This window comes from Myxine glutinosa, chromosome 4, assembly GCF_964187855.1.
Source record: "Myxine glutinosa chromosome 4, kmMyxGlut1.1, whole genome shotgun sequence".
In the NCBI taxonomy this organism is placed as follows: Eukaryota; Metazoa; Chordata; class Myxini; order Myxiniformes; family Myxinidae; genus Myxine; species Myxine glutinosa.
This window is the reverse complement of record NC_136264.1, coordinates 207790743-207817685: the sequence shown is the minus strand read 5'-3', so window position 1 is coordinate 207817685 and position 26943 is coordinate 207790743. Positions and strand designations below refer to the sequence as shown.

The 26943-nt window shown below is 48.4% G+C and overlaps 1 protein-coding gene across 9 annotated transcripts in view; it reads left to right on the top strand.

Moving 5' to 3' along the window:
* The window catches only part of LOC137426021 (protein furry homolog-like), a 417549-nt gene that overhangs the window by 254233 nt on the left and 136373 nt on the right, over positions 1-26943 (top strand). For all 9 annotated transcript variants that reach the window (XM_068114742.2, XM_078776948.1, XM_078776949.1 and 6 more), the window contains 4 exons: positions 9468-9575; positions 9784-10015; positions 12723-12872; positions 14409-14495. In XM_068114742.2, coding sequence (XP_067970843.2) covers positions 9468-9575; positions 9784-10015; positions 12723-12872; positions 14409-14495 — 577 coding nt within the window. The remainder of the gene's footprint in view (positions 1-9467; positions 9576-9783; positions 10016-12722; positions 12873-14408; positions 14496-26943) is intronic.

Sequence of the window (26943 nt, the reverse complement as noted above, 5' to 3'; positions counted from 1 at the left end):
TGGAGATGCAACCGCTGACCACCGGATGTTAACAACAGTTGCTCTTACACCACCTCAGGTTGCCATGAACGGCGTATCGGAAGGCACCAAGCCTACATCTCCTATTTTATATCTACGATTATTATACAATTCAGAATAATGATGAGATTAATATTAAAACTCAGAAACCAGTCCGAATAATAATAATGAGTGGAGATGCAGCCTCGGACCATCTGCTGTGAACAACACCACTGTTCTTACAGCACATCCTGTTGCCGCGAATATTGTGTTTGAATGCGCCAGGCCGGCATCTCATGTTGTGCATCTTTGATTATTATTCCAGTGAAAGAATTTGGAATTGGAATGGTGACTCTGCTCTGATCCATCTACCTCATCACCCTGCACAATCACACCGGAATACTATTATAGTGCAACACGCGCAACAGCCAATGGCTGTTCAAGAAGTGATTTGGCATGCAGCGGAGAGGGCACTGCTTTCGCCAGTGTGCCAATGATTACGCTGCCGCGTGCCAATGGTGGCACGCGTGCCTAAGGTTGCCGACCCCTGCTCCAGAGGGTCACCTTTCCCCTTGTATAGAGGGACGAGGGTACTCAGTTCCCAAACCACTGGAATGCGGCCTTCTTTCACCACCAGATTACAGATCTCTGTCATTCTCTTCACACCCCAACTTCCTGCTGCCTTCAACATATCTCCCACAACTCCCGTCGGCCCTCCCGCTTTTCTACTCTTCATTGCTTTTATCGCTTCCTCAACTTCCTTCTCAGTTATCTTCTCTGCCGGTCCGAAAACTGGGTTACTCTCTATGTTGCCATCCCATTCATTCTCTGTATTCAACAGCATTTCCATATATCTTTTCCATCTTCCTTTAATTCCATCTGGGTCCACAACGATTTGTACCACTTCATCCTTCAAGCAACTCACCCCCATCACGTCACACCTCTCTTTCGCTATCTGCTTTGCAATCCTGAATACTGCTCTCTGATCCTCTTCCGAATCCAACCGTTCTCCGAACATTTTCCTACATGCCTCCTGTGCCTTTGCTACCTCTTTCTTTGCAGCCTTCTTGGCTGCCTTATAACTTTCATGCTCTGCTGTTTCTGCTCCCGTATCTTTCGCTTTCTGACACTCCTTGAACTTCTTCCTCTTCTCGTCAATCCTCTTTCCAACTTCATCATCCCACCACCATGTTTCCGAGTGCCTCGGTGGTCCTTTTGTCCATCCACATACCTCACCAACTGCTCCCAACAGACTAGCTTTCATTGACATCCAACCACTTTCAAGCTCAACCACATCATCCTCGACCCTACTCAGCCTCTCTTTTAATGCCTCCCTTACTGTCACCTGTTTCAACCTCCACACCTTCATTCTCGGTTGGTACTTCACCCGCCGAGCTCTCCTCGCACCTTTCACCCTTATGTCGCAGACAACCAAGTGGTGCTGTTAAACAGCCTCCTCCCCCGGGATCACCTTTGTGTCCCGGAGGTGCCCCCTCTCTCGCCTACGCACCATCAGGTAGTCAACGGTTGTCGTCGACCCACCTGACGTGTATGTAACAAGCTTATTATCCCCTTTCTGGAACTGAGTGTTACAAATCAACAAATCAGCTCCATCAGCAAACTCCAAAATCCTTTCACCTTCTCCATTTCTCACACCATATCCGTAACCCCCATGAACTCCCTCATAACCGTCCATACTCCTTCCCACATGTCCATTAGGTCTCCTCCTACCACAACAACTTCCTCATCTTTCATGTTTTCCATGAGCTTCTCTACCGCACACCAGAACTTGTCCTTCTCTTCACCGCTCCGACCAACCTGCGGAGCATATCCCGAGATGACGTTCACCAAGAGCTTTCCAATCATCATTTTCACCATCATCAACCTATCACTCACTCTAGTCACACTCACCACACTGTCTACAAACTCCTCAGAAAACAGGACACCAACACCATTCACGCCCTCCGGGCACCCTTGCCGCACAAACTTGTATTTCTGTCCCTGCCTACCCTTCACCATTCTCACACCACTTCCCTTCCATCTCGTCTCTTGCACACAACATATGTCCACTCTTCTTCTGACCAATACTTCCACCACTTCTCCTGATCTCCCTGTCAATGTCCCTACATTCCATGTCCCAAACTTCAGAGACCGATCTCCACTTCGGGCTGTACCCTGCCCATATGTAGTTGTAATTCTCATGGTTCACTTTTTGAGGCAATGTTTTTATGGCCGGATGCCCTTCCTGACGCCAACCCTCTTAGTCGTCTCTTACGACATGCAGGGATACGGTGTACCTATTCTAATCCAGGGTACACACTGGGAAACGTTTGATGATCATTGATTGATTGTTTGATGATTGTTTGATGATGAAAAAAGAGAGATCATTGATGAAGACCAGAAAAAGCACAGGGCCCCGAACACTGCTGTACTGCGTGCTCAATTGTTTTCCTAATGTCAGGGGTAACAATCCTCCACCACCATACCTCTAAGGTGGGCTGCATCAACATGCATAGAACCTCTGACCTATTCTCATGGGGCATTTCTAAATACACACCATCCGGGGAACGGCACACAACACAACCTAGCTTGCACAACAAGTCCCGTCCTAATCAATTTACCGGAGTGTTTTCAGCCAAAAGGAAAGCATGTCGCTCCTCCCACGGTCCGCATTGTATTGTTAGTTCTTCCGATAGCGGGATACTTTCACTATGTCCAGACACTCCAATTATCTTTACCTGTTTTCCTGACACCAGCGTGCCAGGCAATGTGTCTGCCCGAATCGTCGAACGGGTCGCTCCAATGTCTACGAGAAATGGCATTGGCTTACCATTCACCCTCAGATTGTAGGTCGTCTCGTCTGAAGGTGCTCCTTTAAGGAGGGGGCAGATGGTGGAGGGGCCACCCTTTTCCAGTCAATATCGTTGCGGACCAGGGGTGTACGCCTGGCCCTGCTGCTGCTGCCTACCTCCCCTCCTCCGTCTCTGGCCACCCTGTTTCCCTTTAGGGCAATCCCTCTTCCAGTGTACCACCTGTCCGAATTGGAAGCATGTTCCGAATGGCAAAGGAGGTGCCAAGGGCACCACCTGCCCGGGCACCTGTCCTGACCACTATGGGGGCACTGTGGGGTACTCCCTCGCGGCTTTGTTAAGCGGGGCTGGCCGCCACTGCCCATGATTGGCCGAAGCTCTCGGGCGGAAACCCTGGGGTATCTGTACCATCACTATGTGAATCCTCCTGCTGTTTTTGCCAATACTTGGGGGCTTGGCCCTTTCTCGCCCCGCTGGCCATTTGCTCTTGTACCATCATCTGTAACATCTCTTCCTTTATCTCGACCTTTGCGTTCTGTCCGAGCCTGACTTTGGTTGGCGGCCTCACATAACTCATTCGCTCTCTGTGCCCTCCAACCGAGCATCACATACTTCAAATGTTTTCGGACAGGAGGTAAAAGTCCCTCCATAAACAAACTTGTGAGCAGAATTTGCGGAATAATCGCTACATCTGCAAATCCCCATGAATGACTAAAGCCCGTGTTAATCGGTCCAAGAAGTCACTGGCCCTCTCATCCTTTCGCTGGGTAATTGTCCCCCGTCGCTCAGCGGAGCGAAAAGGGGACTATGGCTTTCCCCTCCGTCCGTGTGTCCATCCGTCCGTCCGTGCGTGCGGGCGTGCATGCGTGCATGCGTATGCAAAGGCCCGCATTCGAATTTGGTGTGTGGGTGCAATGCACGTCAAAATCCAAGATGGCCGCCGCCATGTATGTCTGATGCCATGTATGTCTGAACCTTGTAACCTGCATATCTTGAAAAATAAGCGAATGTACCAACTTCTAATCTGGTGTGTGGGTGTATCTAGGCATAAGGAAGAACGCTATTGAAAATTGGGTCGCCACGTCAAAATCCAAGATGGCCGCCGCCATGTATGTCTGAACCTTGTGAGATGAATATCTTGAAAAATAAGCGAAGTACCAACTTCTAATTTGGTGTGTGGGTGTATCTCGCCATAAGGACGAAAGCTATTGAAAATTGGGTCGCCACGTCAAAATCCAAGATGGCCGCCACCATATATATGTCTGAAACTTGTGAGCGAAATATCTCGGAAAAATAAGCGAAGTACCAACGTCTAATCTGGTGTGTGGGTGTATCTCGGCATAAGGAAGAACGCTATTGAAAATTGGGTCGCCACGTCAAAATCCAAGATGGCCGCCACCATATATATGCCTGAACCTTGTGAGCGAAATATCTTGAAAAATAAGCGAAGTACCAACTTCTAATCTGGTGTGTGGGTGTATCTAGGCACAATCAAAACGCTGTTTAAAATTGGGTCGCCACGTCAAAATCCAAGATGGCCGCCGCCATGAATGTCTGATGCCATGTATGTCTGAACCTTGTAACCTGCATATCTTGAAAAATAAGCGAAGTACCAACTTCTAATCTGGTGTGTGGGTGTATCTAGGCATAAGGAAGAACACTATTGAAAATTGGGTCGCCACGTCAAAATCCAAGATGGCTACCGCCATGTATGTCTGAACCTTGTGAGATGAATATCTTGAAAAATAAGCGAAGTACCAACTTCTAATCTGGTGTTTGGGTGTATCTCGGCATAAGGACGAACGCTATTGAAAATTGGGTCGCCACGTCAAAATCCAAGATGGCCGCCACGATGTATGTCCGACACTTGTGAGATGAATATCTTGAAAAATAAGCGAAGTACCAACTTCTAATTTGGTGTGTGGGTGTATCTCGCCATAAGGAAGAACGCTATTGAAAATTGGGCTGCCACGTCAAAATCCAAGATGGCCGCCACCATATATATGTCTGAACCTTGTGAGCGAAATATCTCGAAAAATAAGCGAAGTACCAACTTCTAATCTGGTGTGTGGGTGTATCTAGGCACACGGAAGAACGCTGTTTAAAATTGGGTCGCCACGTCAAAATCCAAGATGGCCGCCGCCATGTATGTCTGAATCTTGTGAGAAGAATATCTTGAAAGATAAGCGAAGTACCAACTTCTAATTTGGTGTGTGGGTGTATCTCGGCATAAGGAAGACCGCTATTGTAAAGTGGGTCGCCACATCAAAATCCAGGACGGCCGCCACCATATATATGTCTGAACCTTGTGAGCGAAATATCTTGAAAAATAAGCGAAGTACCTTCTGGTGTGTGGGTGTATCTAGGCATAAGGAAGAACGCTATTGAAAATTGGGTCGCCACGTCAAAATCCAAGATGGCCGCCTCCATGTTTGTCTGACCCTTGTGAGCGAAATATCACATCATAGCATATTTTCTGCGTGGTCCACTTTGTCAACTCACATCACTTCCCCGACGGGGGACCTAGGCGTAACGCTTGTTTTATAAACCTTATCCCAATCTTGGTCGGGTGGCCGAAGCTCATCCCATATCGCATTGAAAAGGGTATTGACCAGGGCTCTCCAGTCCGCATCCACCTGGCCTACCCTTCGCTCCTCCGGCCAGTTGGCAGTTAACTTCGCCTGTCACGAAACCCCGGCTCGAAGCACGTGGTTACACATTATTCCTATGTCCCGGTGATTAAGGTTGTGACTTAAGAACCATTCAGCTAATGTCACCCTCACTAGGTGTGGTTCTGTTAACAGGGATTTCATAGTTCGTTCCATCTTGGTCAACTCAGTTTCCTTCCATGGTACGTGTACTCTATGCGTGACCTGGCCTCTGGCCGCTTCTGGATCTGGTTTCAGCCCTATTTCGCGCATTGGCATTGTTAGTAAGGGAGCGGGTCCCTCCGTGGATCATATGTCTGCTATTCCCATCTGGCCCCCTACTAACGAAGGGTGCATAGCGAATGAGCTACCGAATGGGTTGGTGGGGGAAAAAGGGTGTCGTGGAAGGGACGGAGGGGTAGGCAAGGGGAGGCGGGGCCCGGACCTCGGCCATCGGAGCTGCGGCCGCCACTGCTGAGGCGACCGGTTCGGGCCCTCTCTCTTATTCCATTATTTGTGCTAGTTCTGTGATCATGGCTCAGTGTGGATTCCCAGCCACCCCTGGCCCTAGCTGGGCTGATCTCCCTCGCGGTTCTGTCATCTCCACTGGTCTTGCTCCCTGTGGGGGAGGCCCTGTCATGACTACCTGTCGTACTGCCGCCAGCATATTTTGCACTTCTTCTATGGTATCCTGTGCATTTTGAAGTCTTCCCCTCAAACTGGCCTTTACAGCATCGATCCTCTCGATGGAGACATTCCTCAGCCCACCAGCCGAATGGCTCCCAGTGTACCTTGGATTTGGTGATCACTGTCTTCTCCTTTCTGCTCAATACCTCGCGTCAACTTTCAATGCATTCACACTTAAACGTCCCCTCGATCGGGAACACCAATTTGCTATTCTTGCTCTTCTGCGTCCATGCGTTCCATAGTTCCAAATCCCTTATGGCTTTCTTCCCATGTTTCTTAAACATATATTCCGTGGCTGGCCCGTCCTCTGGGAGATCCGGGACACCAGATGTTCCTTGTCCATTACCCAACTTGCTGGTATTATTTCCCTTGCTTCGCAACCGGTTAGGTTTAAGGGGGCGCCTCTTATCTGGCTTAACCCACTGATGGGTGCACGGCAATACCCGTAGAGTGTTGCCGTTGTTCAGGTCCTCAAGGCTGAGTACCCAGGCTTTCTCTAAAGCCTGCCTTTTTACTGTCCCCTCAGCAGGGTGTCCAGGGCACGTGTGCGAGTGTACAGACTGTCTCTCAAGCCTGCATTATTGAAACCCTCGCACTGCGTCCAAGTATAACACTCCTCCCGGACCTCTACGTATCTGAGTGTGGGCTGCCTCACAAGCCTGCCTCTTTAAAACACTCGCAACGCGTTCGAGTGTCCAGGCTATTACCCAAGCCTCCTGGAAGCACTCAATTGCTCGGGCCCCAAGCCACTTGAATCTTACCTCCTTATCTTTAACAAATCTTTGCACATTGTCCGTTCCCTTTTACCTTTTAATTCGGCTACACGCCAGAGATCGGGCCAAAACAGAATCCTCCACTCGATGGCAGCAAGATACCGATTTACTGAGAAAGTTCTCACCTTTTTACTAGGCGCCCGGAAACCTTGCTGCCACCGAGCCGCAAACTCCTCTCTCCCCCCTCTGGATGTATCCCATCCTCGTCGCCAATTTGTCGAAGGCATCAGACTCCCCACCAGGAATAAGCACCTTGTCGAGCTCGGACAGTTTACAAAAGATTTATTAACAGTACATGCATGGAAGAAATATGTTTGGCGTGTAAGCGAGTAACACCACTGCAACGGTACAGCAACATCAATGCCCTCACAGCAATCCACAATTTCTTAAAAGCTATGGCCAGCAACCGGTTTATATACTCTCCCCGGCAAAGGAATTCTGAACAACAAGCTGTGCTTTGCCTCACAAAGGAACAGCTATTTCTCATGGGAAACTATTTCAGTCTTATACACAACAGTGGACAGGCCAATATAAGATTCAGTCATGCCTCTGCATTAAGGATCTTTGCCAAGTTAAGTTGCCTTGAGAAAGAATGTTTGTCCATGGTCGGTCAAGGGATCCAAGGGATCCAAGGGATATTATCGAAACAGTTCCCCAAGCCAGAAGGCCAGCAGTTTGCTAAGCAACCGGCAAGTGCTGTATCAGAAAAATAGCACAGTGTTTGTTCACCGTGGACCACTGCTGCCCCTGTCAGGATATTACTTGCATGAAATCCCTGACACCTACACATATCCACCGAATCAAACATCAACTTCAGGTCACTTCCACGCATTTTGTTTGGTTAAAATCAAGACATTGGTATCACTAACAATTATAAGAAAATCTTGTAAGCAAATGATTGCTATCATATATTTATTAATTTTTTTCCTCGGAAATCTCATTTATCATCTCCATATTTGGAAACTACATACAATTCCCTTGAAAATGATATCCCATTTGGACCATTCCGACCATGTTGAAAATGCTTGGTTTCCAATGTTTTTTGGAACTGTCTGAAAGGATAAACTGCAATCGCTTATTATAACTACCATCCTTAATTATTATTCACCATCAAATCCACTTGGTGTAATCTTCTTGCCTGTACTGTGGTATTACGATAAAATGGTGTTCCTATTACTCAGATGCGACCTGGACCCGTATTGGTTATTCATTTCATACTTTCTTGGTTATTTATATTATTTGCTCTAGATGATTAAGCTGTTATGGGCATTGAGGAAGTTAGCAGTGGAGGAATGGTTGATCAGAGTAGTGATGGCAATGTACGAGAGAGAGCGTGCACAGCTGTAAGGACGAAGGACGGGAACAGTGGTGAGTTTGAGGTGAAGGTGGGAGTGCATCAGGGGTCGGTACTAAGTCCACTACTATTTGTAGCTGTGATGGAGGTGCTGGCTCAGAACGTAAAGGAGGGTTTACCGTGGGAGTTGTTGTTTGCAGATAATCTGGTGTTGATTGGGGAGAGTATGGTTTGACTGAAGGAGAAGATGAACAAGTGGAAGGAATCTATGGAGACAAAAGGTCTGAAAGTGAATATTGGAAAGACGAAGGTGATGGCAAGTGGTAAAGCATGTGGTGAGGTGGAAAGAACTGGGAAGTGGCCGTGTGCTGTGTGCATGAAGGGTGTCGGAGTGAATTCCATTCAATGTACAATGTGCGTTGAGTGGGTTCATCAAAAATGTTGTGGTCTGAGAGGGTCATTAACCAGTGGCAGCGACATTAAAGTGTAAGGTGTGCACAAATGGAGCTGCAGATGGAGGAAATGTTGAGTTGGGTCTTGGAGACGTTGTGAAGCTGGAAGGTGTGAAAACATTTTGCTACCTAGGAGACATGCTGAATGGAGAAGGTGGATCAGACTCGGCAACGGTTGCTGGAGTGAGATGTGCATGGAAGAAGTTTCAGGAACTGAGTGGCGTGCTGACGAGGAGTGGAGTGTCATTGAAGCTGAAGGGAAAGGTGCATGCTGCATGTGTGAGAAGTGTTATGATTTATTTGAGCGAGACATGGGTAATGAACGTAGAGCAGCAACGAAGGCTGAAAAGGGTGGAAATGCGAATGGTTCGGTGGATGTGTGGAGTATCGTTGAGAGAGAGGAAGACAAATGATGAATTGCGAAAGATGATGGGAATAGAGCCTGTGATGGATGCTGTGAAGAGAAACAGGTTGAGATGGTTTGGTCATGTGTTGAGGAAGGATGAAAGTGACTGGTTGAGAAGAGCGATGGAAATGAATGTAGAAGGAAGTAGAGGACGGGGAAGACCACGAAAGACTTGGCTGAAGGTTGTGGAAGAAGAAATGCGGGCAAGGGGGGGGGGGGGTTAACAAGGGGAGATGTGGAAAATAGGGCAAAATGGAGAAGAATGTCATGGGGCCCGCAAGGCTAACCTCCACTCTTGCAGGGAAAATGGCCTTAAAATGCCTGTTGTTGTTTGTTGTTGATTGAGCTGTTAAAAGTTTGATATCTCTTTTTTTTTTACTGTCATGTTCTCTTCTTGCAGGGGGGAGAGAAAGCCAAAAATAGAGTTGTTTCGGACATGTGTTGCTGCCATTCCTCGCCTCATCCCGGATGGAATGAACCGCCCTGAATTTCTCGAGATGCTTTCCCGGTAAAAGCTAGGTCCATTTGGTTATTACTTTTTGTTATATGAGATATTTGTCTTTGTTGGTAACAAAAATCCTTCTTGAAACTGGAGTGGATTGATCTTTGATGACCATGCAAGTCCAAAATTTGTATTACTGTCCAGCCAACTTGACTTTAAAGGAAAAACAAAAACCTGCTATTGATGATATCATATCATTCATGTCATCACTTAGACTGACGACTCATGTGGACGAAGAGCTGCGTGGCCTGGCCTACAGCAGCCTTCAGAGCCTAGTGCAAGGTTTTGCAGCTTGGCGTTCGGATATTATCTCGGCATTTATTGCTTTCACTCTACGTGAGCTGCCTGATGCACAATCCGGGTTGCTGGAAGGTGCTCTGCGAATGTTGCTGCAACTCCTCGGACAGTGGCGGCTAGCAATCACGCGAGAGACAAAAGTGGTCAAGGTGAGAGTTTTGGTTTTGAGGAAGTTGCAAAATGTTTGATTAGTCCGAAAGTTGAACAGAAAGTCCTTAAAATTGTAAGACACTTATTACAGTAAATTATTATTATTTCACTCAGTAACACTCAGTAAATTATTTCGTACATTCAAAATCTTTGTCCCACTGAAGGCAATGATTTACTTTTGGAGTAAATTTTCAATGTTTCTGAGTTTGATGTTATTAAAAAACGCTGCTTGCAGCTCGTTTTGTTTTCATCCCGCAACAGATAAAGGAGTCATATGAATGTTATCTTTTCCTCGTATCAACCTTATCCTGTTTGCTAGAAAAATGTGTAATTACCCGGATACTTCCGTATGTGTGTGTACTTACCCGGATACTTCCTCTCCCATAATGGCATACTCTTTAAATCCATTTCCCTGCCTGTCCTGTTAAACACTAGGATGACATTTTCTTCTATTCTTAGATTAGAAATCGAAGACAGACTAGAGGGAGTTCCTCAAATTAGAATTGCATAACATCTGGGTGAAACATTCCTTGGAGTTTTCAAAAACTTCGAATTATCTCTTTCCGAACGTTCCGAACTCTCTTATCTGTCTCCCTCTTCCAAATCATGGTGGCGTCTGGTCAAATCTGTTTCTGGTGTTTGTTCCCCCTCCATCCCCTCCATCCCCTCCCTCACCTCAAACGGCTACACGGCTGACTCCGCACGTGAAAAAGCTGAATGCCTCAACTCTGTGTTTGCCTCTAAATCTTGTGTCTCAAACCCATCCCTCTCTGTACCCACCGTACCCAGTCGTACCCAGCTGCTCTTGCACTCTGTGTCTTTTCCTCCTGACAAGGTGGAAAGGTTTCTGTCAACCCTCAACTCTGATTCTGCAACTGGACCTGACGGCATCAGCCCACGGGTCCTAAAATCCTGTTATTCCGCTCTTTCACTCCCTCTCTCTGTTCTCTTCACCCTCTCTTTTGCTCAAGATCATCTGCCATCTGCTTGGAAATCAGCCAACATCACCGCTTTGCACAAAAAAGGTGCAAAAACAGAACCTAGCAACTACAGACCAATCAGCCTTCTCCCAATTATCAGCAAAGTCATGGAATCCATCATTGCTTCGGATATGAAATCTTTCCTTTTCTCCAATGGCTTGATGTCTGATCATCAATTTGGTTTCAGACCTGGTCACTCTACTCTGGACATGCTGCTTCTGCTTTCTCAACAATGGATGGAGGTCCTCAATGCCAAACAAGAAATTAGAGCTGTCTCCCTTGACATATCATGTCTGGCACCCCGCCCTGCTCACCATACTCTCCTCCTTTGGTATCCATGGAAATCTCCATGCATGTCTGGCGGACTTCCTCTCTAGTCATAGTCAACGTGTGGCCCTGAATGGGTTTCTCTCATCTCCTCTTCCTGTTCATGCTGGAGTTCCCCAAGGCAGTGTTCTGGGCCCTGTGCTTTTTCTGGTCTTCATCAATGATCTCTCTGACTCTCTTGAAAATCCTCTCTATCTCTTTGCTGATGACTCTAATCTCTGTCGCTCCATTCCTCATCCCTCAGATCGGCAGTCTGCAGCCTCCTCAGTCTCTGCAGACCTGGACAAAATCACAGACTGGGCAAACAAGTGGAACATGTCTTTCAATCCTGACAAATCTCACACTCTTACGATGTCTCTCCGAAAAGACCGACTGGACAACCCCCCCATCCACTTTCTGAATAATCCCCTCCAAGAAGTTCTGTCACTCAAGCTTTTGGGTCTCACTATCTGCCATGATCTTTCCTGGGAAAACCACATTTCAAATCTGGCCTCCAAAGCCAGTCGCCGACTGGGCATCCTCCGTCGTGCGAAGTCCTTCCTTGGCACACCTGAGCTCCTCACCACATACAAGGCTTTCATCCGCAGCTCAATGGAATACTGCTCTCCCCTCTGGGCTGGTGCTCCTGCCTCACACCTAGCTCGTCTTCACGCTGTTGAAACCAAAGCGTTCAGAATCATTGGAATCTCCCGCGATGAAGCGAACTCCAAGGGCCTTTCACTCACTCACCGCAGGCAGGTTGGTGGTCTTTCCGTCTTCTACCGGCTCCTCTCTGGCCTTGCCCCCCCTCCCCCCCCCCCCCCAGCTCTCTCTGGGCTATGTCCCCCAAATATTCCTCCAGGTCGCACAAGATCTGCCTGCAACCCTCTTATGGTTAAACTGCCAAAATCAAGACTCTCTGCTCACCTTCAGTCCTTCATTCCTCTTTTCTTCTGCCTCTGGAACAAACTCCCTCACTGTCTTCAATCCCACTCCACCCTCCAGGTCTTTAAAACAGCTGTTCACCACCATCTCTTATCTTCCCCCATCCAAAACCTTAATCTTTTCTACCCCCGCTAATTTCACCCCAAATCCACTTTTTTGAAATACCAACTTCTGTCCTGGAAGTCCTTGGTGTCCTTGTGTTTTATACATCTCCCACCCCCCCCCCCCCCCATCCCCTTCCCACGCCTCCTCCCCCCAAGCCCTCTCCCTCCCACACATCTCCCTGCTCTCAAATGTTGTGTTTGTGTGCTTCCCCTTCTCTCCCTATCTTGTCTTCCGCTCGCTCTTTTTATATATTTTGTTTGTCTGTTTGATTTGTTTGTGAAATAAATGTTAGCTCTTTCACGAGCCTCGATTCTGTATTAAAAAAAAAAAAAAAAAAATCTCTTACGTTTGTCCCATGTCCCATACGCAGGATTATGCCGGATCCCCAGTGAGCGTGTTATGTGCCGTTGAAGGTCTAGCACTGGTTATGTTGTGCAGTACACTCAGCACGACACGAAAGCTTGCTGTGCTTCTACTCAAAGAGATACGGGCTCTCTTCCAAGCCCTCTGCTTGCTAAAGGTGAAGCGATTTTTGCATTATTTGACATGCAGTGGTAATCAGTAGTTAACGGAGTGAATTATAGACAACATTGCACTTATTCTAGTGTCCCCAAGTGCACTGTTTCCCAATATCCTTTGATTTATTTGCTTTTCGATAACAGCATATTTGTAGTTAACATTCCATTGTTTCACACTGCCATTTTATTATGACTTAAGAATAATTCTTGTGGTTAGGGAATTTTACAATCACGTTTTGTGACATCATTGAGACAAATTGATACGAATGGTAAAAATAAGCATCAGTGATAAACTCAAGAGGATTGACTATGTGCTCGAGCTTTATGATAGTCCCTTAGCTCTGTGTGATTGTTGAAAAGTGATCGGATATGACCTCGCTATAGAAACAAGGATGACTGCACCGTGGTCTTCACAAACAACCCGTTACCTTTGAGAAAGAAAATCTGACATCTTGCAGAAAAGTGCATCATCAATGCACATGAAGGAAAGTTTGCTAAAAAAGAAGAAGAACGTGGCGCGACGAAGCTTGAGTCAAAAACTCAAGAAACAACCAATGAGATTACTATTACTTTTGCACCAAAGTGATCTGCCATAGTTGAGTTGATTTTTTTATACATCGCTAAGGATCATGAAAGAGCTCGTACTAGTACACTGAACGGATCAGGATGTAACAGGTCAAAAGTAACACCAGAAAGAGGGGGAAACAACACGAGTGAAGTTAAAGGAAAAGACAGAGCGAGGCAGACAAATAATGGAAGTGGGGAGGAATGGGGGACAGGAGAGGATGCATGGGATGGACAATATGGATACAGAAGGAAACTCTCAGGAGGGAAAGCTGGAAATGTGGAAGGAAGAGGGATTTGTGCAATGTGACATTGCACAATCACCAGACACAGACACTTTGATGGCTCTTTAGTTGTAGCGAATGAAGACCTTCGTTAAGCGATGAATATTGCCAAATGAAACCATTCGTTGTCGAGAACCTTCATCAAGTGGGGGGCACCTGTATGCACTTTAACACTGCATGGTAACGTGTTCTATGAACTGTCTAGTTGTTGTTGTAGTATTAGTAGTCGGAGTAGTAGTAGTAATAGTTGTCAATGTCTTCGTCGTTGTCGTCGTAGTTGTATATATTAGTACCATAGTAGTTGTAGTAGATATTTTACTCGAATAGCTGAAGTAGTAAGTCAATATAGATGTTGCAGTAGTAGTAGTAGTAGTAGATGTAGTAGATGTAGATGTAGGTGTAGATGTCGATGTAGATGATCATTATCAGCAGCAGTAGCATCAACAATCTCATTGAAATTTGTATTCTCTTATTTATTCTCACCTATCATGAATCTACCTTGTGTTATCACCTTTGTTCCCTAATTTATTCATGGCATCATGTGATCCACACCAGAAAACTCCCATGACGCCAAAATGTTGGCCTTTTAAAAATATTTATTTGTGTTGTTGTATCGTGTTGTAATGAGGAAATCTTTTTGCAATGCAGATGACCAGGATTATACCTTTTATCATTTACCCATGATTTTAGGATGACTCTGAGCTGCTGATTGACGTTCTGGATAAACTTACTCCATCAGTTGTACAAAGTTTCTTGCATCTCACCAAGCTGGAGGAGGTACCTTTTTGGATTTTTTTTTTTTTTCAAATGTTTATCTACTCAAATAGTGCATCATGTGTACTTGGTGTCTTTTGAAAGCCCTCCATAGGGATAGTTTGCTCATTCTTTTACACAAAGCCATGTTTGATCCCACTGTTTATTTGGATTGCTTAGGCCTTTGTGTATGAAAGAGAAAACGTCATTCAATGGACATGTACGGCTTCCACACATCAATAGTCAATTTACTTTGTGTGTCTGGGTCAGTTTTCAAATCATCTCAAATCTGTGCCAAACTATCATTCTCATTTTACATTGAGGATTATAAGGTTTTATATTGTTAACAAGTAAGAAGGATTCTAAAGATCCTGAAACATGCTTCGAATAACCATGCTGACTTAAAATTAAAATGGTCTCTTTTGACCACACATCCATCTTTTTCTTCCATACGTATTTCAGTTCTCACTAGTATAAAGCTCGTAACCTAGCCCAGCTCGACATGAACAGCTAAAGCCACAACAGCTATCACACTCCATATACTGCACATTACATTGCATATACTGCACATCACAGCCCCAATCAAAAAGTTATAAGTCAGTGGAAGAAAATTCTGACAAGGGTTGAGAATAAAGCGCTGATTGATTTACTCTTTTCCACTTGGCGGTGAAGCAAACTGCCTAATCTGGGGTGAGATTGCAGCATTTATGTGACACATTCTGATCAATGTTACATGATAAAAGTGTCATCAGGTGAGCTATACATACAGTTGGTGAACGAGTTGCAGTGCGATCACGAGGAGTCTGACATCGTCGTCTCCTCTATGCAAAGCACGCCAGTTCCAGTCATCATGATATTATCATTCACAGTCCAGATGCTGATGTCGCAGTGATCGATAATGCTCTCAGTTCACAAATACCAGCACATTTCTTTTTTCGACTGGCGTCAAGCATCGCACCCATGTGATCAATATAGGGTGCATCAAAGATGGCCTTGGGGAGCCATTGCCTCAGTCTCATTGGGTTTCATACTCATTCAGAACCTGCACGTGCAAGATGAAGAGCTCATTCAGAACCTGCACGTGCAAGATGAAGAACTCATTCAGAACATGCACGTGCAAGATGAAGTCCCCTTCTGTCAGTGAACAGACAAACTCACAGTTCAGCAGTTGTAGGTCCATAGTTTGAGACCAGCAGCTGAACTGGTACGATTGCTGCTGCTGCCATCAAGCCATTTTCCCATCATAGCTTGCATGGCCATTTCGGTGTGCAGACCACCCAGCATCACGACATACTTGTCCTCTCCCAGGGTCTGTGGCCACTGCCACTGTATTTTTTATTTTTTTTTATTTTTTACGTTGAAGGCTCCAGTCACGAACTATATAGTCCTCATCATGCCTGGCCTTAAACGTTCTGTCAAGTTGAATGGGGAGCATCAGTGAACAGAAACCTGCAAGGCTTTCCACAGATTCACAATGGGATTCAATTCTGGGCTTTGGCTCAGCCACTCAAGGACTTTAACATTCTTCTTCTGAAGCCATTCCAGTGTTGCTTTGGCTGTATGCTTGGGGTCATTGTCCTGTTGGAACATAAATCTTCGCCACGGTCTAAGGTCTTTTGCACTCTGAAGCAGGTTCTCCTCAAGGATTTGCCTGTATTTGGCTCCATTCATTGTTCCCTTTATTCTTACATGTCTCCCAGTCCCTGCCACTGAAAAGCATCCCCATAGCATGATACTGCCACCACCATGCTTCACGGTAGGGTGATGAGCTGTGCTCAGCTTCCGCCAAATGTAGTGCTTTGCATTCAGGCTAGAATTAAATTTTAGTGTCATCAGACCACAGAATATGTCGTCTCTCAGTGTCTTTCACGTGCCTTTTTGCCACATCCAGGCATGCTGTCATGTGCCTTTTTCTCAGGAGTGGCTTCTTTCTATCTGGCTACTCTCACATGAAGCCAAGATTGTTGTCCTTCCGGCAGGTTCTTCCAACGCAGCCAAGGAATTCCGTAGAGTTGTCAAGTAGTCATTGGGTTCTTGGTCACCCACCTGAACAAGGTCCTTCTTGCCCGGTTGCTCAGTTTGGTCGGACGACCAGCTCTAGGAAGAGTCTTGGTAGATCCACATTCTTTCCATTTCCTAATGATGTAGGTCACTGAGCTCTTTGGAACTTTCAACACTCCAGAAATTGTTTTATACCCATCCCTAGATTTATGCCTCATTACAATTCCATGTCGGAGTTCTACGAACAGTTCCTTGGACTTCATAGTATAATTTTTTTTTTTTTTTTTTTTTGGATACAAGATCGAGGCTCATGTAAGACCTAACATTATTCACAAACAAAAAAATAACCGACACACAAAACATACAATAAAGTGAGCGGGAGACAAGATGGGGAGAGAGAGGGAAGCACACAAGTACAACAGCAGAGAACAGGGACATTGAGTGATCTGTGGGAGGGAGAGAGCTTGGGGGAAGGAGGCATGGGAAGGGGAGGTGGGCTGGGGTGGGAGAGGTATAGAACACATGGGCCCTGCTAGGACTTCCAGGAAAGAAGTTGGTATTTCAAAAAAGTGGATCTGGGGTGAATTAACGGGGGTAGGAAAGATCAAGGTTTTGGATGGAGGAAGATAAGAGATGGTGGTGAACAGCTGTTTTAAAGACCTAGAGGGAGGAGTGGGATTGAGGAAAGTGAGGGAGTTTGTTCCAGAGGTGGGAGTAAAGAGGAATGAAAGAGTGAAGGTGAGCAGAGCAGAGAGTCTTGATTTTGGCAATTTCACCAGAAGAGGGTTGCAGGCAGATCTTGTGCGACCTGCAGGAATATTTGGGGGACAGAGCACAGATAGAGCTGGGGGAGCTAGGCCGGATAGGAGTCGTTAGAAGACAGAAAGAAAGACCACCTACCTGCCTGCGGTGGGTGAGTGTAAGGCCCTCACAATCGGCTTCATCACGGGAGATTCCAATGAATCTGACAGCTTTGGTTTCAACAGCGTGAAGCCGAGCTAGTTGTGCGGCAGGAGCACCAGCCCAGAGGGGAGAGCAGTATTCCATTGAGCTGCGGATGAAAGCCTTGTATGTGGTGAGGAGCTCAGGTGTGCCAAGGAAGGACTTCGTATGACGGAAGCTGCCCAGTCGGCGACTGGCTTTGGAGGCCAGCTTGGAAATGTGGTTTTCCCAGGAAAGATCATGGCAGATAGTGAGACCCAAAAGCTTGAGTGACAGAACTTCTTGGAGAGGATTGTTCAGAAAGTAGATGGGAGGGTTGTCCAGTCGATCTTTTCGGAGAGAAATAGTAAGAGTGTGAGATTTGTCAGGATTGAACGACATGTTCCACTTGTTTGACCAGTGATTTTGTCCAGGTCTCCAGAGATTGAGGAGGCTGCAGACTGCCGATCTGAGGGATGAGGAATGGAGCGGCAGAGAGTGGAGTCATCAGCAAAGAGATAGAGAGGATTTTCCAGAGAGTCATAGAGATCATTGGTGAATACCAGAAAAAGCACAGGTCCCAGAACACTGCCTTGGGGAACTCCAGCCTGAACAGGAAGGGGAGATGAGAGAAATCCATTCAGGGCCACACGTTGACTCCGACCAGAGAGGATGTCCGCAAGCCATGTGTGGAGATTTCCATGGATACTAGCAGAGCGGGGTGCCAGACAGTTTGGTGAGCAGAGCGGGGTGCCAGACAGTATCGAAGGCACGTGATATGTCAAGTAAGAAAGCTCTGATTTCCTGTTTGGCATTGAGGACCTCCATCCATTGTTGAGACAGCAGAAGCAGCATGTCCAGAGTAGAGTGACCTGGTCTGAGACCAAATTGATGATCAGACAGCAAGCCATTGGAAAAGAGGAAGGATATGATATCAGAAGAAATGATGGGTTCCATGACTTTGCTGATAATTGGGAGCAGGCTGATTGGTCTGTCGTTGCAAGGATCTGTTTTTGCACCTTTTTGTGTAAAGCGGTAATGTTGGCTGATTTCCAAACTGATGGCTGATGACCTTCTTTTTTTTTTTTCTTTTTTTTTTTGTATACAAGATCGAGGCTCGTGAAAGAGCTAACATTAATCACACAAAAAGACAAACCAACACACAAAACACAAAAAAACAAGGGGAGCGGCAGACAAGATGGGGAGAGAGGGGGAAGGACACAAAAGAGAGGGGGAAGAGGGGGAAGGACACAAACACAACATTTGAGAGCAGGGACATCGGGAGGACTTCGGGGGAGGTGGGAGAGGAATAAAACATATGAACACTGCAAGGACTCTGGGGTAAATTACCGGGGGTAGAAAAGATCAAGGTTTTCGATGGGGGAAGATAAGAGATGGTGGTGAACAGCTGTTTTAAAGACCTGGAGGGAGGAGTGGGATTGAAGGGAGTGGGGGAGTTTGTTCCAGAGGCGGGAGAAAAGGGGAATGAAAGAGTGAAGGTGAGCAGAGAGCCTAGACTTTGGCAGTTTAACCATAAGAGGGTTGCAGGCAGATCTTGTGCGACCTGAAGGAATATTGGGGGGACAGAGCACAGAGAGAGCTGGGGGAGCAAGGCCAGAGAGGAGTCGGTAGAAGACAGAAAGACCACCAACCTGCCTGCGGTGAGTGAGTGAAAGGCCCTCGGTGTTGACTACATCGCAGGAGATTCCAATGATTCTGAAAGCTTTGGCCTCAACAGCGTGAAGCCGAGCAAGGTGTGAGGCAGGAGCACCAGCCCAGAGGGGGGAACAGTATTCCATTGAGCTGCGGATGAAAGCCTTGTATGTGGTGAGGAGCTCAGGTGTGCCAAGGAAGGACTTCGCACGATGGAGGATGCCCAGTCGGCGACTGGCTTTGGAGGCCAGCTTGGAAATGTGGTTTTCCCAAGAAAGATCATGGCAGATAGTGAGACCCAAAAGCTTGAGCGACAGAACTTCTTGGAGAGGATTGTTGAGAAAGTAGATGGGAGGGTTGTCCAGTCGGTCCTTTCGGAGAGACATTGTAAGAGTGTGAGATTTGTCAGGATTGAAAGACATGTTCCACTTGTTTGACCAGTCTGTGATTTTGTCCAGGTCTGCAGAGAGTGAGGAGGCTGCAGACTGCCGATCTGAGGGATGAGGAATGGAGCGACAGAGAGTAGAGTCGTCAGCAAAGAGATAGAGAGGATTTTCAAGAGAGTCAGAGAGATCATTGATGAAGACCAGAAAAAGCACAGGGCCCAAAACACTACCTTGGGGAACTCCAGCCTGAACAGGAAGAGGAGATGAGAGAAACCCATTCAGGGCCACACGTTGACTACGACCAGAGAGGAAGTCCGCCAGCCATGCGTGGAGATTTCCATGGATACCAAAGGAGGAGAGTTTGGTGAGCAGAGCAGGGTGCCAGACCGTATCGAAGGCACGTGAAATGTCAAGGGAGACAGCTCTAATTTCCTGTTTGGCGTTGAGGACCTCCATCCATAGTTGAGAAAGCAGAAGCAGCATGTCCAGAGTAGAGTGACCAGGTCTGAAACCAAATTGATGATCAGAGATCAAGCCATTGGAGAAGAGGAAAGATTTAATTTCTGAAGCAATGATGGATTCCATGACTTTGCTGATAATTGGGAGAAGGCTGATTGGTCTGTAGTTGCTGGGATCTGTTTTTGCACCTTTTTTGTGCAAACCGGTGATGTTGGCTGATTTCCAAGCAGATGGCAGATGACCTTGAGCAAAAGAGAGGGTGAAGAGAACAGAAAGAGGGAGTGAAAGAGCAGAAGAACATGATTTTAGGACCCGTGGGCTGATGCCGTCAGGACCAGTTGCAGAATCAGAGTCGAGGGTTGACAGAAACTTTTCCACCTTGTCAGGAGGAAAGGACACAGAGTCCAGGAGCAGCTGGGTACGACTGGGTACAGTGGGTACAGAGAGGGATGGGTTTGGGACACAAGATTTAGAGGCAAACACAGAGTTGAGGCATTCCGCTTTTTCACGTGCGGAGTCAGCCGTTAAGCCGTTTGAGGTGAGGGAGGGGATGGAGGGGGAACAAACACCAGAAACAGATTTGACCAGACGCCACCAGGATTTGGAAGAGGGAGACAGATAAGAGAGTTCGGTCTTGAGAATGGTGAGATATTGTTTCCTGGCTCTCCTGAGGGTGGACACACACTTGTTTCGGGCTTTGTGAAAGGAAATGAGATTTCCTTCCGTTGTATTTGCTTTCCAGGAGACGAAAGCAAGTTGTTTCAGGGCAACAGCCTCACCACAAGAATCCGTGTACCATGGACGGGAGGAAGGGTATGACAACTGAAGACGAGATGGTACTAATCTGTGCATGAGAGAGAGCAATTTACTTTGAAAGAATTCCCAGGATGAGTTGATGTCAGAGGCGGTAGAGATGGGAGACCAGTCCAGATGATTGATGGCTGCTTGAAGACCGTGCCAGTTGGCCTGAGTGAAATGCCAGACTCGTCGACGCTGAGGAGGCTCTCTGAGAATGGTCAGAGAGATGTCCACTTTGACAAGCACATGATCAGATGAGCCGATTGGAGCAGAAGAAGAGCAGCAGACATTTTCAGGGAAGTTTGTCATAACCAAATCCAGAAGAGAAGATGCTCCGTTGACTGAGATCCGGGTCGGGAAATTGACAGATTGTGTCAGTCCCAGTGAGTCACAGAAGTCCTTTGCTGAAGAGCCATGGCTGGTGAGAGAGGTACCCACACCCAGCCAACTGGCATGGTGACAATTGAAATCACCACATATGAGGAAGAGAGAGTTGGGATGAGTAGATAGAAGTTGGTCCATATTATCAGACAGCGAGATGTAGATGGAGTCATCACTGTTTGGTGGACGGTACAACACACATATGAACAACAGGTGGGAGCGAAGGGGAAGCCGTAGCCAAAGTTATTCCTGGGGGTGAGGTGGAGAGAGGGCAGTGGAGGGCGAGTGAGGAAGAGAGTTTTTTATAAAGATAGCAACCCTACCTCCAGGACGAGGCTCAGGTCTATCATACCGGAGGAGGGAGTAACCTGGGAGAGATACCAAGGCATCAGAGACATCATGAAGGAGGAAAGTTTCTGTTAACCAGATCACATCTGGTTTGTCAGAAGCAACCTGTATGGAGAGGTCAGTCAAGTTTGAGCGAAGGCCCCGGATGTTTGAGGTCCATACCGTTAATGAAGAGGAAGGGGGAGCATCGGGTCCAGAACAGGGGGGGGGGAGGGGTAGGGTAAGATGTGGAAGAGGAGGAAGAGGTAGGGAGAGCTGTTGAAGGTGTGTCAGAGATTTCAGAATAGCTTGGAGAAAGGGAAGAATGGGGCGGACAAAAGGTTTGATGGAGATTGGGTGAGGCACAGTGAGGTGTTATTTGAGGAGGGGGAAGAGCGAGGCAGAAGGTTTGGGGAGATGAAGGTGAAAGTTGGAAGGGGGAAGAAGCAGGGAGGATGCTTTGAGGAGGAGGGGTGAGAGGGGAGTCTAGGAGGGGAGGAGCGAGGGAGAGTCTCGGAGGGGAGGGGTGTGGGGGGAGTTTAGGAGGGAGGGGAGGGAAGGGGCAAGGGGGGAGATTTGAAAGGGATGGGTGATGGGGAGGATTTGGAGGGGAGGGGTGAGATTGGATTTTGAAAAGTGTACGATTCATGGGAAACTAACATTTTTTGCAAAATGAGTTTGAGACCTTCGAGTCAAAAATACGTTTGAGGACACTGGAGGAGGGGTGGAGTTCTGGATAGTTTAGGGAATGTAGAAAGGAGGAACTGTAAGAGATGGTATTATATATATTTTTTGGAATGAATAGATTTGGTGAGCAAGACGAAAGCATCCTTTTGTTGGAAAAGAAGAAAAGGGTGTTATAATATATGAGAGAAAATAGTTGTTCAGGGGAGAGATTATACATTTCTAACCGCGTGATCGCGAACGAAGAACGAACGAACAAAAAGAACAACAAATAAACGAATAAGACCTGGGAAGGAAAAAAAATTTTGGGGTTTTTTTATTTTTTTTTGTGAGTACAGATATTAAACAAGGAGGTACGGGGTGAACGACTGGTACGAAACAGAGAACGAAAAATAATTTCAGCGCATTCGACGAATCGCTGAGAGAAAAACGAAACCACAAGGTCGGAGACGGTACGGTAGTCTAAGCCTACGAGTACTAGGCCGCAGAATACTCGATACCATTAACCGACGATTGTGTATACATGTACGAAAAATTAGCACCGAAAATTTTCCAAAGGATACGCTATAGGTACTGTCGTGAAAATCAAGCTCAGACACGACTTGACCTCTGGGTAGGTTTTAATATCATTTAGATCTGCAGTACATCCTGTAAGAATACATGCATGCAACAGGCATTAAATCAGAGCATTTCATGACCAGCAATGGTTGATTCAATATAACAATGGTTAGCGCAGCGCATTGTCAGCGCAGCAATTGGGGCGTACATACCATTCAAACTACTGGATAATGTCACAGTGAGTTCCGCTGAAGTGTCCGCGCGCCCCGGTTGTCCCGGGTCTTATAGACGCCCCCTTCCGTAGCGAGCACCCCTGGGTTCACCTTGGTATAATTTCACTACATTCTCCCCGCCGTTAGAACTATACTGCCGCTCAGCAGGTTGCAAGCAAGCATCAGCAATAATCGAATGGGTCACGTCAATCCACGTCAGTCGGTCCACCCGTAGCGGTCGGGGCGGCGAACCTCCCTGCCAGTTCGTGTTCGGAATCTACCGGGCACGGCGTCCCCTAGCCCGGAGTCCCCCGCGTCGGAATAGCCGCCGGAGGTTGGAGTCGGAGGGGGCGCCCCTGCGCCTTCGGGCACGGGAGCGGGGGACGACGGGAGTAACAGTGGTAGTTCCATAGGGGAAGCTTCGATAGAGTCCATAGACTCGTAGACGGGTTCGTCGATATCCCTGTCGTCGTCCCCACATGGGGCGAGATGGCGTACGGAGACAGTAGACTCGCGGCCATCCGCCGTTAACACGCGAGCATGCTCGGGATTAGCCTGGAGGACCTGCACCTTGTCAACAAGGGGGTCGTACTTGCTAGCGCGAACCGCTCATTTGAGATAGGCGGGCCCCGGTTCAGCGAGCCAGCTGGGTAAAGATTGGATACTGCCGGAGCTTCTAGGGTGGTGGAACAGTCGTTCGTGAGGGGTCTGGTTGGTGGCAGTACATAGGAGAGCCCGGATCGAGTTTAGAGCGGCAGGTAGTGACCACGCCCATTTATCGAGGCCTCGGCCGAGGGTCCGAAGGCTTAGCATGACGGCCCGCCATATAATCCCATTAAAGCGTTCGATCTGTCCATTCGCTTGGGGCCGTTACGGGGTGGTGTAGCTCGAAGCGACATTATGCTGGAGCAAGTAGCCCCTCACCACCTGGGACAGGAACACCGCACCCCGATCGGTATGCACGTAGGCCGGATACCCGAACATAGAAAACAAATTCTGCAGGCACCGAATAACTGTGGCAGCCGACATATCCCCGCACGTGTAAGCAAAGGGGAATCGGGAATACTCATCGACGATAGTGAGCAGATAGCGAGAGTTGCTCGACATTGGCAGCGGCCCTTTGAAGTCCATCGCCAAGCGCTCCCACGGTCTAGTAGCCCTAACGAGTGTCCCCAGAGGGGGGCTATAAAAACGCGGTTTGAGTTCCGCACAGATCGCGCAATCACGGCAGATGCGGCGGATGTCCTCCATCGAGTACGGCAGATTGCCCGCGCGCACAAAATGCGCGAAGCGCGTTACCCCGGGATGACACATAGTGCTGTGCAAAGTGTGCAGCCCCTCCAAAGTTACAACCCCCGCACAAGTGGCCGGCCTCGATAAGGCGTCAGCGACCAGGTTATCCTTCCCCGGGCGGTATTTGATGGTGTAGCAGAAGTCGGCGAGTTCGATACGCCAACGGGTGATTTTCTCATTCTTAATGCGCTGAGCGTGTAAGGTGTCGTACATAAACGCAACACTCTGTTGGTCCGTGATGATTTGGAAACTCCGTCCAAGCAGATACGGACGCCATCGCCGAATTGATTCGACGATCGCGTACGCTTCCTTTTCGACAGACGAATGCCTCCGCTCGGCGGAGGTGAGAGTCCGCGAGAAGAAAGCCACAGGGCGGCCTCCTTGGGAGAGAGTCGCCGCTATCGCATGATCCGAGGCATCACTCTCCAAAATGAAAGAGGCACTCTCGTCAATCGTCGCGACAGTGGCGCCAGCAATGTCGACTTTAAGGCCCTCAAAGGCCGCCAGGGCGGCCGGGCCCATGGGGAAAGTGTCGCAGGCCACGAGGAGGCGGAGTTTTGCGGAGAAATTTTGCACCCACTTTGAGTAGTGGGCGAACAGCCCTAGAGCGCGTTTCAGCGAAGCCCGATCGCTAGGCGGAGCCATATCGAGCAAAGGGCGCAGACGCTCCTTATCCGGAGAGACGGAGCCATGGGTCACGGTGTACCCCAAAAGGTCTACCATGCGTAGAGAGTATTGACACTTCGCCGCATTCATGGTTAAGCGATATTTTCGCGCGACCTCGAGGAAGCGTTTCAGATTAGCGTCGTGATGCTCCTGGTCATACCCACAAACCGTAAGATTGTCCAGATAGACAAAGACATCGGTCAAATTCTCCTTCGCAACGAGGTCATCCATAGCTCTCTGAAAACAAGCGACGCCGTTCGTTACCCCAAAGGGAAGTCTCGTGAACTAGTACAACCGCTGACCCGATTCAAAGGCTGTAAAGACGCGATCAGCCCTAGAGATGGGGACTTGATGATACGCACTACGCAGATCGAGAGTGCTATAAACGGAATACAGGGCCACCTGGCGTACCAGGGCGTCCATCCCCGGTAAGGGGTAGGCATCCAGCTGTGTAAAACGATTAATCGTCTGCGAATAGTCGATTACCATACGCCGGCGGTGGGCCTCACTCCGCACCACTAAGACTTGGGCCCGCCACGGTGACCTACTGTGTTCTATGATACCGTCCTTCAAGAGCAGGGCCGTTTCTTCCGCAATGAATTGCGCGTCCGTGCGAGAGTAACGCCGCGATTTGACGGCTACAGGGGTACAATCAGTGGTCAGGTTGGGGAACAGTGAGAGTGGCTCCATGTCCATTTGAGCGAGGGCGCACACAGCGAGCGTGTCCGGCCCTCCGAAGTCTATTTCCAAACGTCCATGCCGCTTAAGGAAATCAAGTCCTAACAGAACGTCAGCGCATAAGGCCGGTAATACCATGAGATACACGTCCGAGAACGTGCGTCCGTTTATCACAAGTTTGAATCGACACGCCCCTTTTGTGCTCAACCGAAGTCCCTGAGAGGCCATGAAGATCCGGCGGGTTGTCCCGAGAACCGGCCACCCATGTTGATGCACGAGTCGCTGATCAATAAAACTATCCGTGGACCCCGTGTCAATCAAAGCTTGCGCAAAAACGCCCGCAACCGTGAGCGGAATGAAGGCCTGCGCTAGGCCGGCAGACCCGGCAGGTATAGTTCCGGCCGGGCGAGAAGATCGCGCCTCGCGGGTGGATCCCACGCCGGCTGCAATCCTTCGGGCAGCGTCGGCAGGTTGGGCCTCAGCAGGAGCATTGACGTCAGTTGGCTCATCAGCAGTTTCATTTGCCAGAGTGGGTGTGGGTTGGTCGTAAGAGCAGCCGCCAGATGGCGCTCGAGCCACGTGAGAAAGGTCTCTGCCGTCTGCAGAGTCATTTGCCAGAGTGGGTGTGGGTTGGTCGTAAGAGCAGCCGCCAGATGGCGCTCGAGCCACGTGAGAAAGGTCTCTGCCGTCTGCAGAGTCATATGCCAAAGTGGGTGCATGTAATTCATAAAAGCTGCCGTCAGATGGGGCTCGAGTCACGTGAGAAAGATTTCTGCCGTCTGCAGATTCACATGCCAAAGTGGGTGCATGTAATTCGCAAAAGCTGCCGTCAGATGGTGCTCGTGTCACGTGCTGCGTTTGCCGCACTTCGAGAGGAGTTTCCAAAGCAGGAGCATGTCGCTTGTTTGAAGTAGGCGTTCAAACGCAAGTCAAGTTCGGACGCGCTGTGACCGGTCGCGTTCGCGCCATTTGTTTCGGCGGCCCAATGTATCTCACCAAGGTCGGGCGGGTAGCCAGAGCCCCGCGAGGAGGAGAGCGGCTCTTCAAAGCCGGCGCTCGATCCGTTGGCTCCGCGATGAGCCCATTCAAGGTCGCTCGGGAATGCGTGCCCCGAGCGGCCTTTCTGCAGACCTTTGCAAAATGGCCCTTGGTGGAGCACAGGTGACATGTCGCCTCTCGGGCCGGGCATTCAGAGCGAGGATGCTGCCGATTTCCACAAAAATAACATTTTGCATACCGGGCAGGCCGTGGCCGGGCAGCGGCGGCAGCAGTGAGGCCGGAAGCGGAGTCCGCTTCAGGAGCTCCCAGAGACTCGGCCGTAGTGGTGGTCGGGTCCTCCTCCGTATCCTCGGCGGTAGCCCTCTCAGGTCGCGCGAGTTGCGAGGTCCCCGCCACGACTCGTGGGTGATCATATGCGGTCAATTGTTCTCGGGCATCTGTGTATACGCGTGCCAG